We start from the raw sequence: 19437 nt of genomic DNA on the forward strand, positions 1-19437 counted from the left end.
GGAGTCGGGTTGGAACTTTTCTCAGATTTGCATCGAGGAGAAAGATATGGCAATAGAGGAAAAACTTAAGTGGATGTCTGAGGAATGGAGAAGTATACTGGTACCAGTTATCAAGAATAAGAATGTAAAGACCTGTAAAAAATACAAACGGATAAGTTGATGAGCCATAACCAAGCCCAGAGAGGAACTGTGGTACTGCATGAGGAAGTCAGGAGGGGCAAGTATATGAGAGTGGCGAGGGAGGACAGGACAGTGGGGCAGTGGTGAGGTGTGCAGAAAGAGTGACAGATGGGTTCAAGATGGGGGTGGGATTACTTCAGGATCCTGTTCTGAACCTCTTGGTTGAATGACTGAAGGACATGTTTACAGATGAGGTCAGGCAAGACTCTTCATTGATTACGATGTTTATGGAAAAAATTGTGATCTGTGGTGAGAGTAAGCGGGTAAAAAAAAGAGCCACCTGGAGGTATGTACTGGAGAGAAGAGGAATGAAAGTCACTGGAAGTGAGACTGAATACATGAGTGTGAATGAAAGAAAGAGACAGCTAGATAGATGAAAATGCAAGGAGTAAAGTTAGTGAAGGTAGATGAGTTCAGTTATGAGTACCTGGCGATTGTCAGGAGTGATTTGTGACAGAAGGACGGCAGCCAAAATGAAAGGGAACATTTACAAAATTATAGTGAGACCTGCTGTGATATATGGTTTGGAGGTGGTGGCACTGACAAAAAGAGGAGGCCAAGCTGGAGATGTTAAGATGACCATAATGGATTAAGTCAGGGGGACAGCTAAGGGTGAATGATTTCGATATAAAGTAAGAGAGGCAAGATAAGCAAAGCTGAGTGAATTAGTTTGAAACATCTTGATTAAACCTTTAATTCCCTACACTGCATATAAACGGAGCAGGGAATACATACATTGTACTCGTAGCAATGTTTATATGTATGTATTATGAATCATCCCACTTAAATGAAACAAAGAGGCTGCGATTATTATTATTATTATTATTATTATTATTATTATTATTATTATTATTATTATTATTATTATTATTTCTACGTCATGTCTACGCGCCTCCTTCGCGTCCCTATTGGTTGTTGAGATTTTTTTGGAGCATGCAATTGGCTGTGTGGCGTAGCGGGAGGGATAATGTTCAGGAAGTGAAAGGGGTTTGTTTCTGTTTCCAATTTACAGGGCAGCAGTTTGTGCTGGAACCCAGCGAGGAAAGCGTAGTTCAAATTACTTATCGGTGTGTTCTTAGTTAAGAATCCCAAGGGACGACGTGCGGCTTTTCTTCATCTCGGCGGTTACTGAACATTTCAGCCCGTGAGTCATACTGAAGAACTTCTCATTAGCTGAGTTTAGCAGGTTGCTAATTAAGTTTTCTAACAGTAAATGTCTTTGCAGAGCAGTTCTGCCAGTAACTTTTAGCCAACACTGTAGTGTTTTTATCGGTCTTGCGTTGTGCTGTATTCAGCTGTCATTCCATTTTTTATTAGGGTTCTTGTGTTATTAGCTAACTGTTTCTACTACTGTTAGATAGCCGTTGGTCATAGCAAACATTCAAGCTGACCAACAACTCCATGTGATATACACAGTCAGTGAGTCGTTAACGTTTTATGTGTGTATTGTGTTAAGTACTTGTGAAATATAGAACTATACTTTAATAATGGTCAGTTACACTCGCTGTTTCAGTTTTGTTTTTCAGAAACTGCTTCAGCCTCGTGTGAGTGCGTCATTAACTCCCTTGGAGGTTTTCCAGAGCTCTTGAGTAAGTCCATAAACAGCCCTGATTCCTTTTCCTCATAGGCATACAGCGTTCTGTGGTTTCAGGGCATTACATGTTTTCATATATATAATTTTTTTTTTTTTAAACATTCTCAGTTTTTATGGCACCTCCACGAAAACCGGTGCTACCCAAACCTCTTCCAGGAGGCTTCATACTAATAGACACTGATAAGAAGAAATGGAGGCTGGGGAAAATCATCGGGCAAGGTGGCTTTGGACTGATCTATCTTGGTAAGGAGCAACGTGTCTGATGACAAACCTACACATGCGCACACACGAAAGCTTCTTTTATGCCAGGGGTAGGCAACTCCAGGTAATTTTGCCATTTGAATCAGCTGTGTTGGATCAAGGACACATCTAAAACCTGCAGGACACCGGCACTCGAGGCCTGGAGTTGCCTACCCCTGTTTTATGCTTTATCATTTACTTCATGGGTATTCACCTATGGAGGGGGTTTTCAACCATGGAGGTGCAGTCCCCCAGAAGCCCAGCAACACATAGCTGTGGGTGACATGCTTTTCTCATTCCATTTCTAGAAAAAGCTTGAAAAATCATTAAAGTTTAAACAATACAGTATGAAAAACACAGAAAGCAAGTTGCTGTAGTGGATCCTTTTTTTTTCGTTTTTTTTAACAATGGTTTCACTTCAAGCCTTTGTATGTTATAACTGCTTTTTTCCACGCAAGAGTTGTCCACAGACCAGCTGTATCACATACTTTGGACACTACCTCAATCTGACAGCAGATGCGCTCTGCAGGTAGATGGCCTGTCCCTAGCTCTCTACAGTCTGCCAGTGTATTGCACTTGAGCCCAAAATGAGTCTTTGAATTTCCGCAAAGACTGACTGAGGATGAACAGATTTGTGATTGTTGATTTTTCACAGCTAATTGCTGTATTGTCACAGACAGATTGCACGTAATTGTCAACTTGACCATATTCAGTAACAAACTTATAACAGGGTGATTCTTATTGCTGTTGTATCTCTGTCTTAAAATGCACCAACAAGATGGCAACTGAATGTGAGTGGTCATAAACCTGGTCGCCATCTTCAAAGCAACCTTTTCAAAGGCAACGAGATCACATGCTCATTCCATACAGGCAACCACCATATTCTCTTGCGTGACTGGAGGATAATCTGGTCCTCCCAGTGGCGGTAGACTGTGCTACATTCAAGGACAGGAAACACAGATTGAGGATGAAGTCATATGCTGACAAACCGCAACATTTATTAATGTTTCAGATTTTTATTGTGTAATTTTCTTTTCTTTATGTTGTATTTCTTGATGAAATTAAAATGTTTTTATATTTGTTTTACTTCTGACAGAATGCCTCATTGTAAACCAATATAATTGCTTATCTATGCAAAAATATTAAATAAATAAAATTTTATGCAAAATCTTATTTAAAGTAATATCCTAATATTCCATGAAACTGCCAGAATTGTAAAAAATTCAGTGGCAAGCTTTTAGGTGCACAGGCACCGCTGGAACATAAATGTTGATGCTTGTTATAAACTGACTTTTCAGTCCCTCTAATATGTATAGATCTTTTTATTTCCAAACAGATAACTGCTTACATGCACAAATCCAGTGATGAAAACACTCGTATACATTTCCTTCTGGCCTTGGATATATTTTTAAGATCCAAGAGGCCTGCTCTCATCCATGAATTATGTTGTCTCGTCTTCATTCTGTCTTGTGTTATGTTTCAGCCTCCAAGGACATTGACAGACCTGTTGGAACAGACACTGATTTTGTCATCAAAGTGGTGAGTACATATGTTGCACGCACAGCTGACCTGTCCACCTTCAGGGACACGTTAATGCTGTGATACTTGAATGTGGCTGCACTATGCTGCTGGCAGTAGAAAGCAGGTGTAACTGTGGTTATTGATATTAAATGACTAGATTGTTATACAGCAAAATGACGTTTCCTCTTTTTTTTCATTTTCTATTTCACCAAATATCACCTGACTTTCTCACATGGACCAAAAATAAACATGAGAGCAAAGTGCAACCAGAGTCAGTGTGATGATTCCTCCAACTTTGCACAAGAAGTAATGTTTAGTGTTAACAGAAAGGCCTTTGATGGAATCCACATGTTCTTCTTGCTTGGAAGTTGTCACACGTGCGCCTTTTTGTGCCTGTTATTGGACTATAGTGAAGGGAACAAAACTTTGGTGACAGCATCTTTATCTGTTTATCCCTTCAATAAAGATGCTAAAATAATGCACAGGCCATAAGCCACATTCTTTGTTTACTTGCAAGCAGAAATGCTTTGGACTTGAATTAGTGTCTTCAGCCTAAAACACGAGGCTGAAAACAAAAGGCGACAAAGCTTTTGTAACTGTGGCCCCCAGATTGTGGAACTCTCTCCCTTTGAGCCTGAGATCTGTGGACTCCGTGGTTGCTTTTAAAAAAAAAAAAACAGCTAAAAACTCATCTTTTTAAACTTGCTTTTGGTTGATTTTTATTTTTAGGTTTTAGCTTCTGTGAAGCACTTTGTGATTTTTATCTTGAAAGGTGCTATATAAATAAAATTTTACTTACTTTACTTACTAGTGTCCCCAAGATGCTCTGAAACCTGAAACAGGAATCAGAGATGTCTAATTAATGCCTGTTTGTCCATGTGCCGTACAGGAAAAAATGCACAGTAAATTCAATTAAATCCCAACCAAAGTCAGAGCTTAAATATTGACACATTTTGGTTTTAAAAGGGCTTATGTCCTGGACTGTGTCTTGGCTGGGAGCAGTAACTTCCTGAAATCTCTGCTGGTTGCATTGCAAACTCTCAACGACACCAACAGTTTAGGAGGTGTGTGCTTCCAGTTAGGAAACAGTCAATCACAAATACTAGTTTTTACGGTTTCTTTATTTTCATCTCATCCCCTTTCACCTGGATGAGAAGGTTCTGTCCGTACACCTCATGTTACATGGCTCTACTTCTTCTGCCGTTTCATCAGGGTCTGACTCTGGGTTCTGAACCAGTCCTATACATGCTAAATTTTCTTGCTGCTTCCTGATGTTCCAGTGAAATAAATGGGAAGAAGAAAATATTGTTTGATGTTTTACTGTCAGCTGTTTAATTTGAGATATAACAATAACTAATCCCTCTCTTAAGCAAGCTCAATAAGTCAATTAATCAATCAGAAGTCAATTAATTATTATGCTGTGATGCTAAATTAAGCTAATGCTATTATTCTAATTCTATTTGTCAGCTAGCAGTGTTCTTGTATGTGTAACTGTGTGAAGTAGTTCTAAAAGATCTTCGCAGTGACAATTGCAGTTAACATAAGTTTGGGCATGGACTTGAGCTAAAAAAAAGAAAAAGCATTTAGAGTTGCACGGGGCTGTTCACATGGGTTCGCGAGACTAAAGTTAGACAACATTCATGTGTCATCCAGGTATTTTTATGATTTCTCCCAATACATAAGGAATAATAACATAAACGACCAGGAAACAAAGCATTGAAACAGGCATGTAAGTGACATGATGCTCACTGGCCGAGACACAAATCTTTTTCACAATTTTACCTTTTGGAATTAGACACAGACAATTAACTTTTGCATGGTCACTGGTTAAAGCTGCACTGTGCTAATACTGTGTGCTCATACATGCAGGAGTACCAGGAGAATGGCTCCCTGTTCTCGGAGCTCAAGTTCTACCAGAGGGCAGCCAAACCCGAGAGCAGTGAGTAGCACCACCCGTCCAGTGTCCCGGCAGCTCGCTGGAGCACAAGAGCGTTTGACTGATGAAGTGGCTGCAGACTCAGAGGCTTTGCTGAGTGCTGCTCAGTAATTAATAATAAGCCAAAGCAAACATGCACCTCAGTGGCAGTTGGGCCCCACTCTCCGTGCTTGTCTGAGCTCTCCAACGCCTTCGTTTGGAGAGGAAGCTACTCACACGTAATGATGCCCGGGCCTCCACTGAGCCCCTGACCACCTGCCAGCCTGGTTGAGAGCCAGTCAGGCCAGCCGCCATCAAGCCCTGAGCCAGGCCCACTGCTTTGTCTGGGGCCTGTGTGTGTGTGTGTGTGTGTGTGTATTTGTAGTCCCAATAAGATTGATATTTGTATGCACACGTTCTTACACTTACAAGGACAAATCTTTTTTTCTTTTTTCTTTTTCTTTTTTGGCAAAACATTTGTCTACTTTTCCTAGAGCTCAGTTTTTGTTTTTTTTTGTTCAGACACAATAGCTCCATGTTAGCACCTTGTGTAGATGTGTAGATGCATACCTGTGATTGTTCCTAAACTTGTTCCAGTGCAAAAATGGAAGAGAAGCAAGAAGCTGGACTTCCTGGGCATCCCGACGTACTGGGGGTCAGGAATTGCAGAGTATAATAACCTCAGGTATTGACACAGTCAACACTAATAGGTTTGATTAACTCATAGGTTGCTATGATTGTTTTTTTTTTTTTTGCAGCCACCAAATTTTAAGCAAAGAGAAAATAACTTGAACAATGCTGTTATAACATAAATGTAAAAAAAAAAATAAAAAAAACAATAGGAAGAAAGATCAGCGTGTTTCTAATGTTATTAAATTTAATAATGCAGCTGTCCTAACTGGAATGAGTGTAGTATTTTGTAGAAATTGACACATTTGGTATTATTTTATGTTTTCCTTAAAAAAAAAATAAATAAATAAAAGTGTGTGTGTGTGTGTGTGGGGGGGGGGTCTGGTTTAATAACCGAATGTAACATAACAACTGTATATATGATATTTTACATTAGTTATGAAAACCAGATCAGGCTCGTGATTTTGGTATTTTTTCTCTCTCTGCCTTTCCATGCATCTATTCATGATGTGTGCGCTGTCTACATGTAGCTAATTAGAGACGTATATTGACATTGATATAGATTATTAACACATATTAATAACTTATAAAAAAGATTAATTGCCTCTTGACTTAATGCTTATTACAAGCATAACTGAAAAAAAAATTATTTTCACTGCATATGGCTGTATTATAGCCTTAATCTAACCAGAAGATGCATCAAAACACAAACAGCATGTTTGTGTTCGGTCATTTTTTTTCATTTAGCTCCATGAAGTTTGCTCTAAAGTAGACTCTTTGGGCAGAACTTAAAAATGGTAAAATATTTGGAACGTAAAGGAAAAGGAGCTCTGGGGTTTTTGAAACCAGGCTAAGCTGGCTTTTGTTCGTGTTCTGTACATGAGTAAAGTGGACATCAGTATTTATTTGTGCTGTCATATATCAAGTAAATTGTATGCACCAGTGTGAAATCCACATGTATAACAACCAAAGTTTAAAAAAACCAAACAAAATCAAGCAGATAAACTGATTTTAAGAAGGGGAGGTTGCGTGTGCTTTCTTAAAAGCTCTGTCATCTGGTTTAATATCAGATTTCAACCATCTAGCCTTAGAATTAAGGCAACTATAGTAATTATTTCCAATAGAATATCTGCTTTTAGTCAAAACGTGTTGGGGGGTTTTTCACATCACTGTCAGTATTAGATTTTTTTCTGTTGTTTTCTCTGATTTTTTTAATTTTTTATTTGATTTTTCATCTTTGTTTGCTATATTATGACTCTTGTTTGTGAATCTTATGAAAAGCATCAGTTATTTGGCATTTTGTTCCACTGTTTTAAATAAAACATCCTGTCATAGTCTTTTATACAAAGTACAGTTTCGGTGTGGGTCGTTAGTAAATCTGGTGTTGTGTTACGTCAGAATTAGGACAAGAGTTTGAGCTTTTCTTCTCTCGCTCAGGTATCGTTTCATGGTCATGGATCGACTGGGAAGTGACCTTCAGAAAGCTTGTGAGTCCAGTGGAGGCCAACTGAAGAAGACCACTGTTCTCCAGCTTGGACAGAGACTGGTGAGATAATTATCATATTTTGACCTGTTCAATTATTCCAGTATAAATAAGCTGAGGCAGCCTGATCGCCTATCAATGACACAGTTAAAGGCCAGTTTGACAAATTATGACCCCGTTTTACCAAAACGTTCGTTTTACTGCATTACTGTCTGCCTATAAAATTCTTGTTTTGTATGCTTTTGATTCTTGTGCCAGGTGGATATACTGGAGTACATACATGAGAATGAGTACGTCCATGCTGACATTAAAGCTGCCAACCTCATGCTGGGTTACAGGGACCCTGAACAGGTCAGTCCACTGCAGATCCCTGGTACAGTTACAGGAGAGAATAAAACCCGCTGATTTTCTTTAAACTGCATTGATCTTAAATATAACCCAAAACAACATCTGTTTCATTAAAGTTATAAAAAAGATGTAGAGGATTCTGTTAAACAATTTCATCTAGCAGAAGGCAACATTGCAGACATTGACGACAGATACAAGTACCTGGGAATCCCACAGGCAAATGGGAACCACGAAGAGGCCGCTAGGAAAGTGGGAGGAAGGAGGCCAAGGGCTAGTGTGTGTCAGTACCACAGTGAGACAACGAACATCCACGAGTACATAAGGAAGATGGCCACAACTGGCTGCATGCTCAGTGAATACCTCAGGTAGCAGAACCTCAAGAAAGAGGAGCAGAAGAGGAACAATCATGGAAGGACAGGGCGCTGTACGGTATGTACCACCGGCAGATAGAGGAAGTGGCTGATATCCAGAAATCCACCAGTGGCTGGACAAAGCTGAACTGAAAGACAGCACAGAGGCACTAATCATGGCAGCACAGGAAGAAGGTCTGAGCGCAAGATCCATAGAGGCTGGGGTCTATCACACCAGGCAAGAAGCCGGATGCAGGCTGTGTAAAGATGCCCCTGAGACAATCCAGCACATAACAGCAGGGAGCAAGATGCTAAGAAACGGGGAACACCATAACCAACACCATAACCAAGTGGCCGGCATAGTATACAGGAACATCTGTGCCAAGTATGGCCTGGAAGTCCCAAGGTCAAAATGGGAGACACCCCCAAGGGTGGTCAAGAAGATCACCCAAGCTAAGATCCTGTGGGACTTCCAGATACAGACAGACAAAATGGTGATGGCTAACCAACCGGATATAGTGGTGGTAGACAAACAGAGGTTGACGGCCATAACAATAGACGTAGCGATACAGAATGACAGCAACATCAGGAAGAAGGAACTCGAGAAACTGGAGAAGTACCAAGGGCTCAGAGAAGAGCTCGAGAAGATGTGGAGGGTGAAGGCAACAGTGGTGACAATGGTAATCGGAGTGTTCAGTGTGGTGACCCCCAAGCTAGACGACTGGCTCCAGCAGGTCCCAGGATAGCACAATGACCCAATATTAAATATCTGTGAGAAGGGAAAAGTCTGTTTTTAGTGAATGTCTGACAGTTTTCAGGAGGTGCCCTTTCTTGTTTTTAAAGAAGAGGGATCTATAGGATACCCAAGTCTATCATTGGGAGAATATAAAATAATCCATGTCATGACTGGAAGGTGAAAGTACTGTTCTCAAGTCACTGCTGCTGTCTGCAATTTGCTAAAGATATTGATGAAAAGCCAGAAAGCTGTTTGAAAGAGAGTGTCATGTTTGGAGAATAGAAAAACTGTACCTTATCTGTTGAAAGCAGATATATGGTAATGGATGTTTTCCCCCTGTATATCAACTCCACTATTTTCACTTAGTTTAGTCAGCTTTTCTTTTCCTGCTTTGCTTAATTTTGAGACAATTGCAATGCTTATGCAGAAATGAAAAACATTTCAAAGGTTTCACAATTTTTTCCTGCAACTGTTGACGTTGCACAAACTCACATGTATCTTTAAGATGGGAAGACTATTTTTTTTTTTTCTGTCCTGTTGGGAACTATAGGTCTACCTTGCAGACTATGGGCTGTCCTACAGATACTGCCCTGATGGAGTCCACAAAGAATACAAGGAAAACCCCAAGAAGGGCCATAATGGAACCATCGAATACACCAGCATCGATGCCCACAAAGGACTCGGTAAGCACTTGACTTTTTAAATAGTTAAACATAACAGAAAAAAAAAAACCTGTCTAAATGTTCAAATTTTATGTCAGGATATTAATGGTTGGTTTACGTGCCTGGTAAATTACACACAATGGAATATATGACCCACAAAACTTGTTTGTAGGTAAGCTAAATAAAGCTTCACCATACATTTGCACAGTCCATTTGCCTCCATACATCTTTGTTTTGGTCAGTAACTTTTATGGAGTACAACATTCAAAGGGGCTCATTCTGTCTCGTTAAGTGTTCAGTTCACTTAACAGTCAGCAGTCCTGTGCAAATTGAATTCTCAACCATTTTCCACACATCTTTGCTTGATGATCTTCAACTTAAGTCCAGATTATAATTATTACTGGCCTACTTAAATGGAAATTGGATAAATAAGATACCACCAGGTACTTAAATTGCTATAAGAAGACACCCCTGCTTATTACAGGGGCAATTGTGTCAGTATTAATTAAAGTGGTCCGCACTTGCACACCTACAGCAAAGTTTCTGAAGCTTATGATGATTCGAAACAATCTTCCTCACTTTGCCAATTGCCGTGTAATGTCCTGTGAATTGTTTCCACAGCAGGGCCAAAGCCCTGAGAAGATTAAGCAAATTAGTCCACTGATGCATCAAAAGTCTGATGCTCCAAATTCCTATTGTATCTGATTCTCTGCAAACATGGGCAACAAATCCTGGACTTGTCTGTCTGCTGGCGGCCTCATACTGGCTATTGCTGCACACAAACTACAAACAAAGAAATGTTGCGGTCTCTCTGAAAATGCCTGTGGAATAATAATGCTTAAAACGCATTGCTTGCTTGACCAACGAACAACATTCTGATCAGGGACTTCTTATAGAGGCTAAAACGATCATACCTGAATGCCACCCTCATTTCTGTGATGGAAACACAGTTAAACATGAACAAAGTTGCATTATTGAAAATTAGATTGAGCTACTTAATGTGTTAGTAAAAATACTCTTAGTTAAAGAGTTCTGACATATTAGCAGATGTAGCGTTCGTCTGCTAATATGTAGGTGAATGCTACATATCAGCGTTTCTCTAGATTACATCATTGATATCATATTTTAGTGCTCCTGAAACTGATCAAAAAAACTGATTACAAATGTATTTTGTTTTTACTGGCCACAGTGTATTATTATTATTAGTAGTAGTAGTAGTAGTAGTAGTAGTAGTAGTAGTAGTAGTAGTCGCATTATTTGTGTTGTTGTTGTTATTAGATGTATTTTTCATTAAAATAATGAGGAAAGTTTCCATGATACTGACAGTAAAATGAACAAAGACTGAAAAATGCCCCCTACCTCATTTTAACTTTCAGATATGGTCTTCTAATGCAAACTACCAGAACAGAGACATTAACTTGATTAAGTATGTCAGATTTTACAACTTAGAATGAAAGGTGTTCAAAATTCACAAAGTGTTATCTTTACTAAGGCTACTATAATGTCTATTCTTTCCGTCTTTATCAATAAAGTAGTGTCCACTTGAGCACCGTCTGGCTTCCTTGCTGGTATTGGGAACACATTAACTGGCAAATTGCCTACCTGCTCCCTTTCCTCATTGACCATCGATTCTCCATCCGCGGCCCCTGCTGAATTCCCCAGCACCATCTCTGTTTAACAATTCCCTAATTAGCTAAAGTCATAACCTGCATCGTGTTTTCATCCCCCCATTAATTAAGGGCTTTGATGTTTGGTTAGAGCAAGTCACAGATAACCCCTGTGAGCTCCACACCGACCAACTCCACTACCCACCGGTTCAATATTGTGAGTTAGCATGGCTCAGACTGCCTAATCTCCATGGGAGAGTTTCTATCAGCATAATCGATAATTGAAAGAGGTTCAGATTGTGTCCTGTCAGCAAAAACTATCACATGAAAAGTATATCAACTGTAAAATGTTTAGAAGAGGGAAAAGGAGCAGCAGAAAGAAAGATACTGGGTTTTTTTTCCCACATTTTTTTTCTTTTAGTTGGTATCTAGCAAGCAAATTACTTATTAACTTTCTTGATAATATTTTGTCTTTAAGCTTTTTTTTTTTTTTTAAATCAAGACACAGTTTAACACACATTCTAGTTTGGTACTTACAAACTTTTCCAGGTACTTAATTGTTAGAAAAGAAATCCAAAGAATAATTAACTGGTCACATATCAGGACCGGAGACTGTAAAGAAAAGCTAGATATAGAGACGGTTAATTCTCTCATTGATTTCTCGACTCGTGCATCTCACCTGTTAATCTAAATAAGATGTCTTGAGTTTTCAGCAAGTGCTAGCAAGCACTGGCCTCTCCCTTAGAGATAGGGTGAGAAGTTCGGCCATTCGGGAGGGGCTGACAGTAGAGCCGCTGCTCCTCCACATCGAAAGGAGCCAGCTGAGGTGGTTCGGGCATCTGACAAGGATGCCCCCTGGGCGCCTCCTGGGTGAGGTTTTCCGGGCATGTCCCACCAGGAGGAAGCCCCGGGGCAGACCCAGGACACGCTGGAGAGATTATATCTCTCGGCTGGCCTGGGAAGGTGAAGGTGGACTCCAAAATCACTCACCATTGCTGTGTCATAAAAAAATCAAATGATAAATTTTGATGTTTGAAGAGCGTAGATCGATTGTTTGTTTACATCACTCAACACAAGCAGAACTGCATTACTGCATGCAGAAGACACATCATCCACATTCAATATTGTGTTCTGCGTCCCGATCGGCTGTAGATCATTGTCAGTCTCCTCCGTGCCGTGCTCTCCTGTACAGTACAGAATCGCTACATCGGTCACTAGCAATGTGACTCTGAAGTGCTGTACTGTATGTTTGTAAGTTTTCTCCCCAACAAACACAACAATGTCGACGAAACGTTTTGCACCGTCAAAGGCACCTGCGGTAGCACCCAAAAGGCAGAGGAAGATGCTAACCGTCACACAAAAAGTTGGACTTCTGGACATGCTAAAGGAAGGTAGCAGTTACCGTATTTTTTTTATTTTTTAATTTTTATTATTATTATTTTTTAACCATACCGCGCACCGGATTATAAAGTGCATTAAGCTTAATTTAAGCAATTAAGCTTAAAGTTAAATTCATTAGTTCTAAAATCTGTCATTATTATTTATAGGAAAACAAATATACTGTAGGTTTATTTCTCAAATAAATGTTTGGGACTGAAAGCAGGTTTTGATCTTTGGTTTCATTCTATAATGGCCTTTTTTTTTTTTACAAAGCTTTCAACTTTGAGAGTGTTTAAACACCTATCCCTGGTTATTTTTAGAACATAACATCCGCAATAAATGAGGGAACTCTATATACAAATACTGAGAAATTTCAATCCTTTCTCTCTTTTGCTCTGAGGCACGAGGGAAAAATATCGACAAGTCGACAAACATCATCTACAGATATATTCGGTAAATGCCCAAGACAACTTGAGAAATGTAAATCGCTGCTTGATTCGTCCATTTGGTTGACTTTTTTTGGAAAACCCGACCGTAAACAAGACACGAATATCACACCGGAAACGAAGCGCCCTACAGGAGTTTCCCCACCGGAAGTAGCATATGCTAAGTTGCACATAGTCTATAGCTGTTTATTGAAGGAAGGAACAACCCATAGAAGCCAAAGCCACTTCTCGTACCAGGCTGTAAACATGCTTTTTTTATGGTGTGTGGTTTGACATTTTACACTGGACTCGATTTTTGTCGCCAGTCTCAAACAACCTCTCCAAGAACTGCATTTTTGGGCACTTCTAAGTTGGACTAATTTTTCGGTGTTTCCGCTTCGTTAAACTTGATTTCTCCGAAAAAACGTAAAGTGACAACATCAAGCGACTCTTAGAGCCAACAGCAATAAAAAAGTTTTGTTTTTTTGTTTTTTTTTTTTTTTTTGCCCGAGCTACACAAAAATTCGACTTGCTTAACATTCTAGATATTGTTATATTTAATACCTGCTTAGCTGGACCGGTAAGTGTTAGAGTACATGTGACTGCTCTTGGAGATATAGTTTAAGAGCTTGACCCTTCTATGCCCTGATGGCAACAATCCCCACAAAGATGTTGACAGGTTACCATGGTGAGCTTTGGTGAACTCGCAACGCGAGTGCTGGCCTATGAACTTGGAGTTAAATAGTGTAATTACCACCATTCGGTGGGCGGTCGGCAGACAGAAGACCGTCTCTGAAAGACAAGACTGTGAAGCAGAAGGGTTAAGAGTGTGACACCGCAGCGTGCTTTAGAGAATCTGAATAACAATAGGAGATAATTGACAACAACAGCATCACTTCCTAACCTCCCTGTCTAAAGCATGTAGAGAATGCATGTGTATGCCAAGAATGCTACGTATGCACGATACTTGCGTATTTATGTTGTGTCCAATCTTCCGTTGAGTAAGTGTTTATATGTGATGGTATGTACTCAGATGCAGCTGTCTCTGTTCTGTCTTGTGCTGTTGAGGACAGTATGAGGGGAAATGCTTACATGAATACAGAGGAGCAGACACACAAAATGCTATTTTGAACTGCGATAACAGAATACACAAAGGTCTGCAGCACTTACTGTAGCTGTTGTCTTTTTAATTGTTAATCTATTATAGCACTCTGGAAGTTGCAACACTTATTTCTAGTGTCAGTATCACATGTATTTTTCATCTTTATTCCCTTTCAGCTGGCTCCTGGTATCTATGGGGGGCTGTGTAATTATTTACAACAATAGGCAGCCTCAGTGTAACACTGACTTAATGCACACTTTACACCCACAAGGGCAAACGCATCTAACTCTTGTTATCAGAGTTGTTGAGATGAACCGTGGCACATGATGACAGTTTCTTAAATGTTGGATTACTCTTTCTTCTGTTTTCTCTGTGGCTTTGTGCATATCTGTTTTGTTTAAAAAGTAGCCATTAAAGATGTTATTCAGAACTGGTTCTACCATTTTAAGTCATTGAAGTCATCTTTATTTAGGACTTTATAATATATCCCGTCTTTCCAAGGTTTGCTTATTTTAACAAAGACTAAATTAAAAATGAAATCATGTGTGAAAAAATATTTTAAATTCTGAACTCTTTAACCCTTTCCCCCATGAAGATGAAATTTGTTAACTTTCCCTTTACCCTTAATGACAAGTTTTGACACCTTAGTATACATCAATAAAGACAGTTGGGTAGCCATCAGAGTAGTTCCCGGGGTTTTCAAAAGGAGGCTGTATAGACTGAGACTACCCCGTACACAGGGTGTGTATCTCAATAAATCTCAAATTAATTGAGACTGGAACATTTGTGTAAGCCAGAGTCAGCTGCTGCTAGATTAGGCTGTCAGAGTGCACTTTCTTTGAACCTGTTCTCAAGCACTCAAACATTAAGGTTTGAAAAATATCAAAACAGGTGGAAAAGACGGTATCTGCATCCTATATATATTATTATAATTTTTTTATTTTTTATTTTTTTTATTAGGGGTCCAACGATACACAAAATTCACGGTTCGGTTCGATACTTTGGTGTCATTCCAAATAGACTTGTGTAGCTTCCCACACTTACTATGATTAAAAAACCCCTTCTGAGTATTCCTGCTGACTTATTTGGTCATTTTTTCTTTAGGATCTTTAAATAGAAAAAAAAAAAAATACCTGGCGTCATCCAGACACTCAAAGTAAAACTTCAATGACTGGTTGTAACACACATCTCAGTTCAAATCACTACCACATGTTACAGAAGTCAACAGTAGTGTACTGCTGACCCCATCTGTGCTCCTCCAGTCTGCTAACAGAAACATTGTTTTGTTTTGTTTTGTTTTAAATGGTGGAACTGATTTCCCTTTAGTCTGAAACTGGTGGGAAAGTGAAAGGCAGATCACAGGCTCTCTATATAAAAGTCTGTATTTAAAAGATGGACACAGCCACCATGACATCACCCAATTGGTTTCGGACTCCACATCTTTAAGCACCAACACTAGTGGTTTGACTGCAACATGTTGGTTTTTTGAAGCCAAAAGTGACACATGGTCAATCAGTGGGACATAACAGACTGATTACTAGAATATATTGATCAAAACTAAAGGACAAGCTTCCAGGAAATATTGTTTGTCTGATAGACTGCTTAACTACAGACACGAGAGCACGATCCAGTGAAGTGACTTAAATTAGCAGAGTTGAAACCCTGCAGGGGGCACAGCCGGCTGTGTCAGCACACCTGATAACTCCAAGGTGAGACATGAAAACTACTTAAAAGCTCGTACCCTCAACAGTTGTTATCAAGGAGGAACCATTATAAAGAGTACAAAATATGTGTCTCACACCAGACTGTAAAAATGCTTTACATTGCTGGTAAGCTCGGCATTTAAACATTGGAGTCTGTGGGGACTGACTCCGTGTTCAAGCGTGCCTCAGATGGCTGTCAGAGGAACTGGAGTTCTGGCGCTTCCACACTGGCTTCATTTTTTAGATGGGGCGATCGTGGCTCAAGAGTTGGGAGTTCGCCTTGTAATCGGAAGGTTGCCGGTTCGAGCCCCGGCTTGGACAGTCTCGGTCGTTGTGTCCTTGGGCAAGACACTTCACCCGTTGCCTACTGGTGGTGGTCAGAGGGCCCGGTGGCGCCAGTGTCCGGCAGCCTCGCCTCTGTCAGTGCGCCCCAGGGTGGCTGTGGCTACAATGTAGCTGCCATCACCGGAATGTGTGCGTGAATGGGTGGATGACTGGATATGTAAAGCGCTTTGGGGTCTTGGGCTGTAAAGCGCTATATAAATACAGGCCATTTACCATTTTCCCAATGAAATTCTATAGCTTACAGGGTATATTAGACTTAACAGTTACTATATACAGTAATGGACTTCTATATCATTTTACATCAGATTAAAACTTTGGGTAGTCAGATAATTATTTATTAAAAGCTCACATTTTAAATGAGAATAAGAAAGAAAAGTATGTCTTTGTGCCCCCTTTTCCCTGTTCATGCCCTATCGGCCCCCCTGGCTAAACTTTGCTAGATCCGCCCCTGCACAGTTACCAGCCGTCAGCTGACTAGAAAAAGATCCTGGTGTAGAAAGTAATATTAAATAAATTCTAACAACAGCTTATCAAGCTTAAACGTGCTGCTGTTGTTCAGCCGCTGGTTTCCTCTTTCTGGCGCGAAGTGGGCGATAAACAAACAAGAGAGACGGACTCGCGACAGAAAAGCCGATCAGCTGATCATTGATCAGTTTCACGATTGAAGTAGCAGCAGGAGAGGGAGGGAGAAGAGGCAGTCGCTCCATATATCGGTTGTTAAGCTTAACGTGGGAATGCTTTACAAACATTCAGAGATGAACTTACACACTTGCTTTACTTCTCTCTGGGATAACTTCCTCAGAGATGAAATGCCAGTTTCAGGCTACAAATACACACAGCCGCTCTATCACGTGAGCACACTGCTCCGACGTGCTACGGTTATGAGCCGAGTTACGCCATGTCGCAAGTTTTGTGAGGTGCTTTTTTGATATTTAATGGATCGGATTACATTTTTTATTTCTCTCCGATATCCGATCCAGTAATTTACATCAGTATCGGACCGATACCGATACATAATATCGGATCGGTCCATCTCTACTATAGAGTACAATTAGAGTGGATCAGTTGCTGACTTTAAAGAACTATTGTTCTCAATATGTGCTCTTATTGACTAAAGCCTTAACAGCCTATCTCAGTGCAATGAAATATCCTAAGCAGGCAAAAAGGTCCACAATACATAACCAGACTGAACCACAATAGATAGGTAACATTTAATTCCATATTTATGCTCTACTAAAGCAGGGGTGTCAAACTCAAATACACAGTGGGCCAAAATTCAAAACTGGAACAAAGTCGCGGGCTAACATTAATATTTATTGGAAAAAAAAATCTTCCTCCAGATATAAGAATGAATCTTTTCTTATGGACTCAAACAAGTTTTGCTGAAAAACTGAATATGGAACAAGCAAAGCTTAATACTAAACTAATATATTAGCTGTATAATACCAGTAGGCCAGCTCTAATAGTAATTTGGTATGGCTTCGCGGGCCAAATGTAATTGGCTTGGGCCAGAGTTTGACACCTATTGCCTAAAGCTATCCTTTAAGACAATCAGACGTTTTTCTATTTTTTTGTGATGCATGAGTCTACATTAATGTGTGAGGTCTATCAATATTTAGCGACCAAGTCCATCCAGAGGGGTCGAGCCCGAGGGTTTTAGCAGCTCAATACTGTAACAGCCGCCACACGTCTCGGGAGAAATTACCTATCGACTGACTCCATCAGAGGGGAGAAATCTCCTCCCTGAGTCGCAGCCAGCATTGATCCTCTCCAGCCAATAGTCTGGTCTAAGGAGGAAAGCGTGGTCACTGGCACAGAAGACCACATTATGTGGGATGGGAGGGCAGTAATCTGACAACATGCAAATTCTTGAAATGTAAGTATTCAAATGTACGAATGCAAGGTTACATCTTCAAGATGAAGATGGGCACAGATCATCTATAAGTACTAAACATTTCAAGGAAACATTGTTGTGTCTGAGTCAGAAACTGCAAGGCTAGCATAGAATACTAAAGTGGACCCAGCAGGAAGTCTAAATAATCAGTGAGGCTGGTCAGAACAGGAGTAGTGGTGAAAGACTGGATGTATAGGAAGGGGGTTGAGAAAAGAGGTGTTAGATAATGCCTCCCACCCAACAGCATGTGCTGTTTCTATGGAGTATTTAAGAACAGATTATATGGATATACACACACACACACACACACCACACACACACACACCCACACACACACACATACACATAGGACCAATACAATACTCTATAGATATTAAACCGTTCGATACACTGCTTTCGGTTCAGGTAGCATATGTATCGAACAATACAATTTTTAATTTATTTTATCAACTTTTCTTCTGACGATGCTGTCTGTGTTGAGGCTCAGTGGATCTGCGTTCGACTACTCCGCCTAGGCTGCACTGTCGAGTGCAGATCCACTGAGCGCAGCGCAAGCTAGCAAGACAGAAGCTAAGCTCGTTGCAACATGGCAACTGCCTCAACGCTACCCGAAATTGAACCTCCCCCACCCTCATTCAGATCTGGCGTTTGGAACTATCTTGGTTTTCATGTGAAGCATGACCCTGATGGTAAGCGCGTCATGGACAAAAGTAAAACAGTATGTCGGATGTGCCACGCAATGCTCAATTTGTGGGAACTAGTGCGTTAGCGCAGTTAGCTTGTTAACGTGTTGACGCCGTCCAGCCCCACAGCACGGGGCGATCCGCGGTAACTTGTTAACGGAGATTTGCCGTGTTATGGCTTAATGTCATTTTAACGAGATTAACGCTGACAGCACTAGTGGGAACACAACAAGTATCACTGCACATTTACACCGACATCATCCTAGTGCAAAGACAAGTGGAAGCAGACAAAAACAACAAGCACGCATGCTACAAACTTTACCCGAGTCATTTAGACAGCTCGTTAGCACATGATTCTCCTTATGGGGACCTGATATGTTTAATATGCTGCTGAGAATATAGCCCAGAAGAAGCGTATAGTATAGCTTTTATTTTGGAAAGAGCCATTTCTCTGTAATAAACTCTCTTTTCCAAAGATGAGTGATTCCTCGATCAGATAGATTTTTTTTATTTTGTTGTTTCAGCAACATTAAATTTAAAAACTGTACTTTTGAGTTAAAATATATATTTATAATTTTAATAAATGACAAATTAAAAAGGCATGAACATTTTTTTTTGTATCGAAAAAATATCAAACCA

At 40.1% G+C, this 19437-nt stretch overlaps 1 protein-coding gene across 3 annotated transcripts in view; it reads left to right on the plus strand.

The window, feature by feature from the left end:
- The first annotated feature begins 1115 nt into the window (after window positions 1-1115).
- Window positions 1116-19437, plus strand: part of LOC102302460 (VRK serine/threonine kinase 2) — a 32071-nt gene continuing 13749 nt past the window's right edge. The window contains exons 1-9 of one of the 3 annotated variants that reach the window (XM_014337817.2): window positions 1116-1366; window positions 1694-1769; window positions 1883-2017; window positions 3498-3553; window positions 5405-5474; window positions 6048-6135; window positions 7518-7626; window positions 7822-7914; window positions 9548-9680. In XM_014337817.2, coding sequence (XP_014193303.1) covers window positions 1888-2017; window positions 3498-3553; window positions 5405-5474; window positions 6048-6135; window positions 7518-7626; window positions 7822-7914; window positions 9548-9680 — 679 coding nt within the window. In that variant the 5' untranslated portion in view covers window positions 1116-1366; window positions 1694-1769; window positions 1883-1887. The remainder of the gene's footprint in view (window positions 1367-1693; window positions 1770-1882; window positions 2018-3497; window positions 3554-5404; window positions 5475-6047; window positions 6136-7517; window positions 7627-7821; window positions 7915-9547; window positions 9681-19437) is intronic. The other 2 variants (XM_005935304.3, XM_005935305.3) reach the window with 2 other exon arrangements.

The sequence above is a fragment of the Haplochromis burtoni genome, unplaced genomic scaffold (assembly GCF_018398535.1).
Source record: "Haplochromis burtoni strain Fernald_Lab_line unplaced genomic scaffold, NCSU_Asbu1 Contig_196, whole genome shotgun sequence".
In the NCBI taxonomy this organism is placed as follows: domain Eukaryota; kingdom Metazoa; phylum Chordata; class Actinopteri; order Cichliformes; family Cichlidae; genus Haplochromis; species Haplochromis burtoni.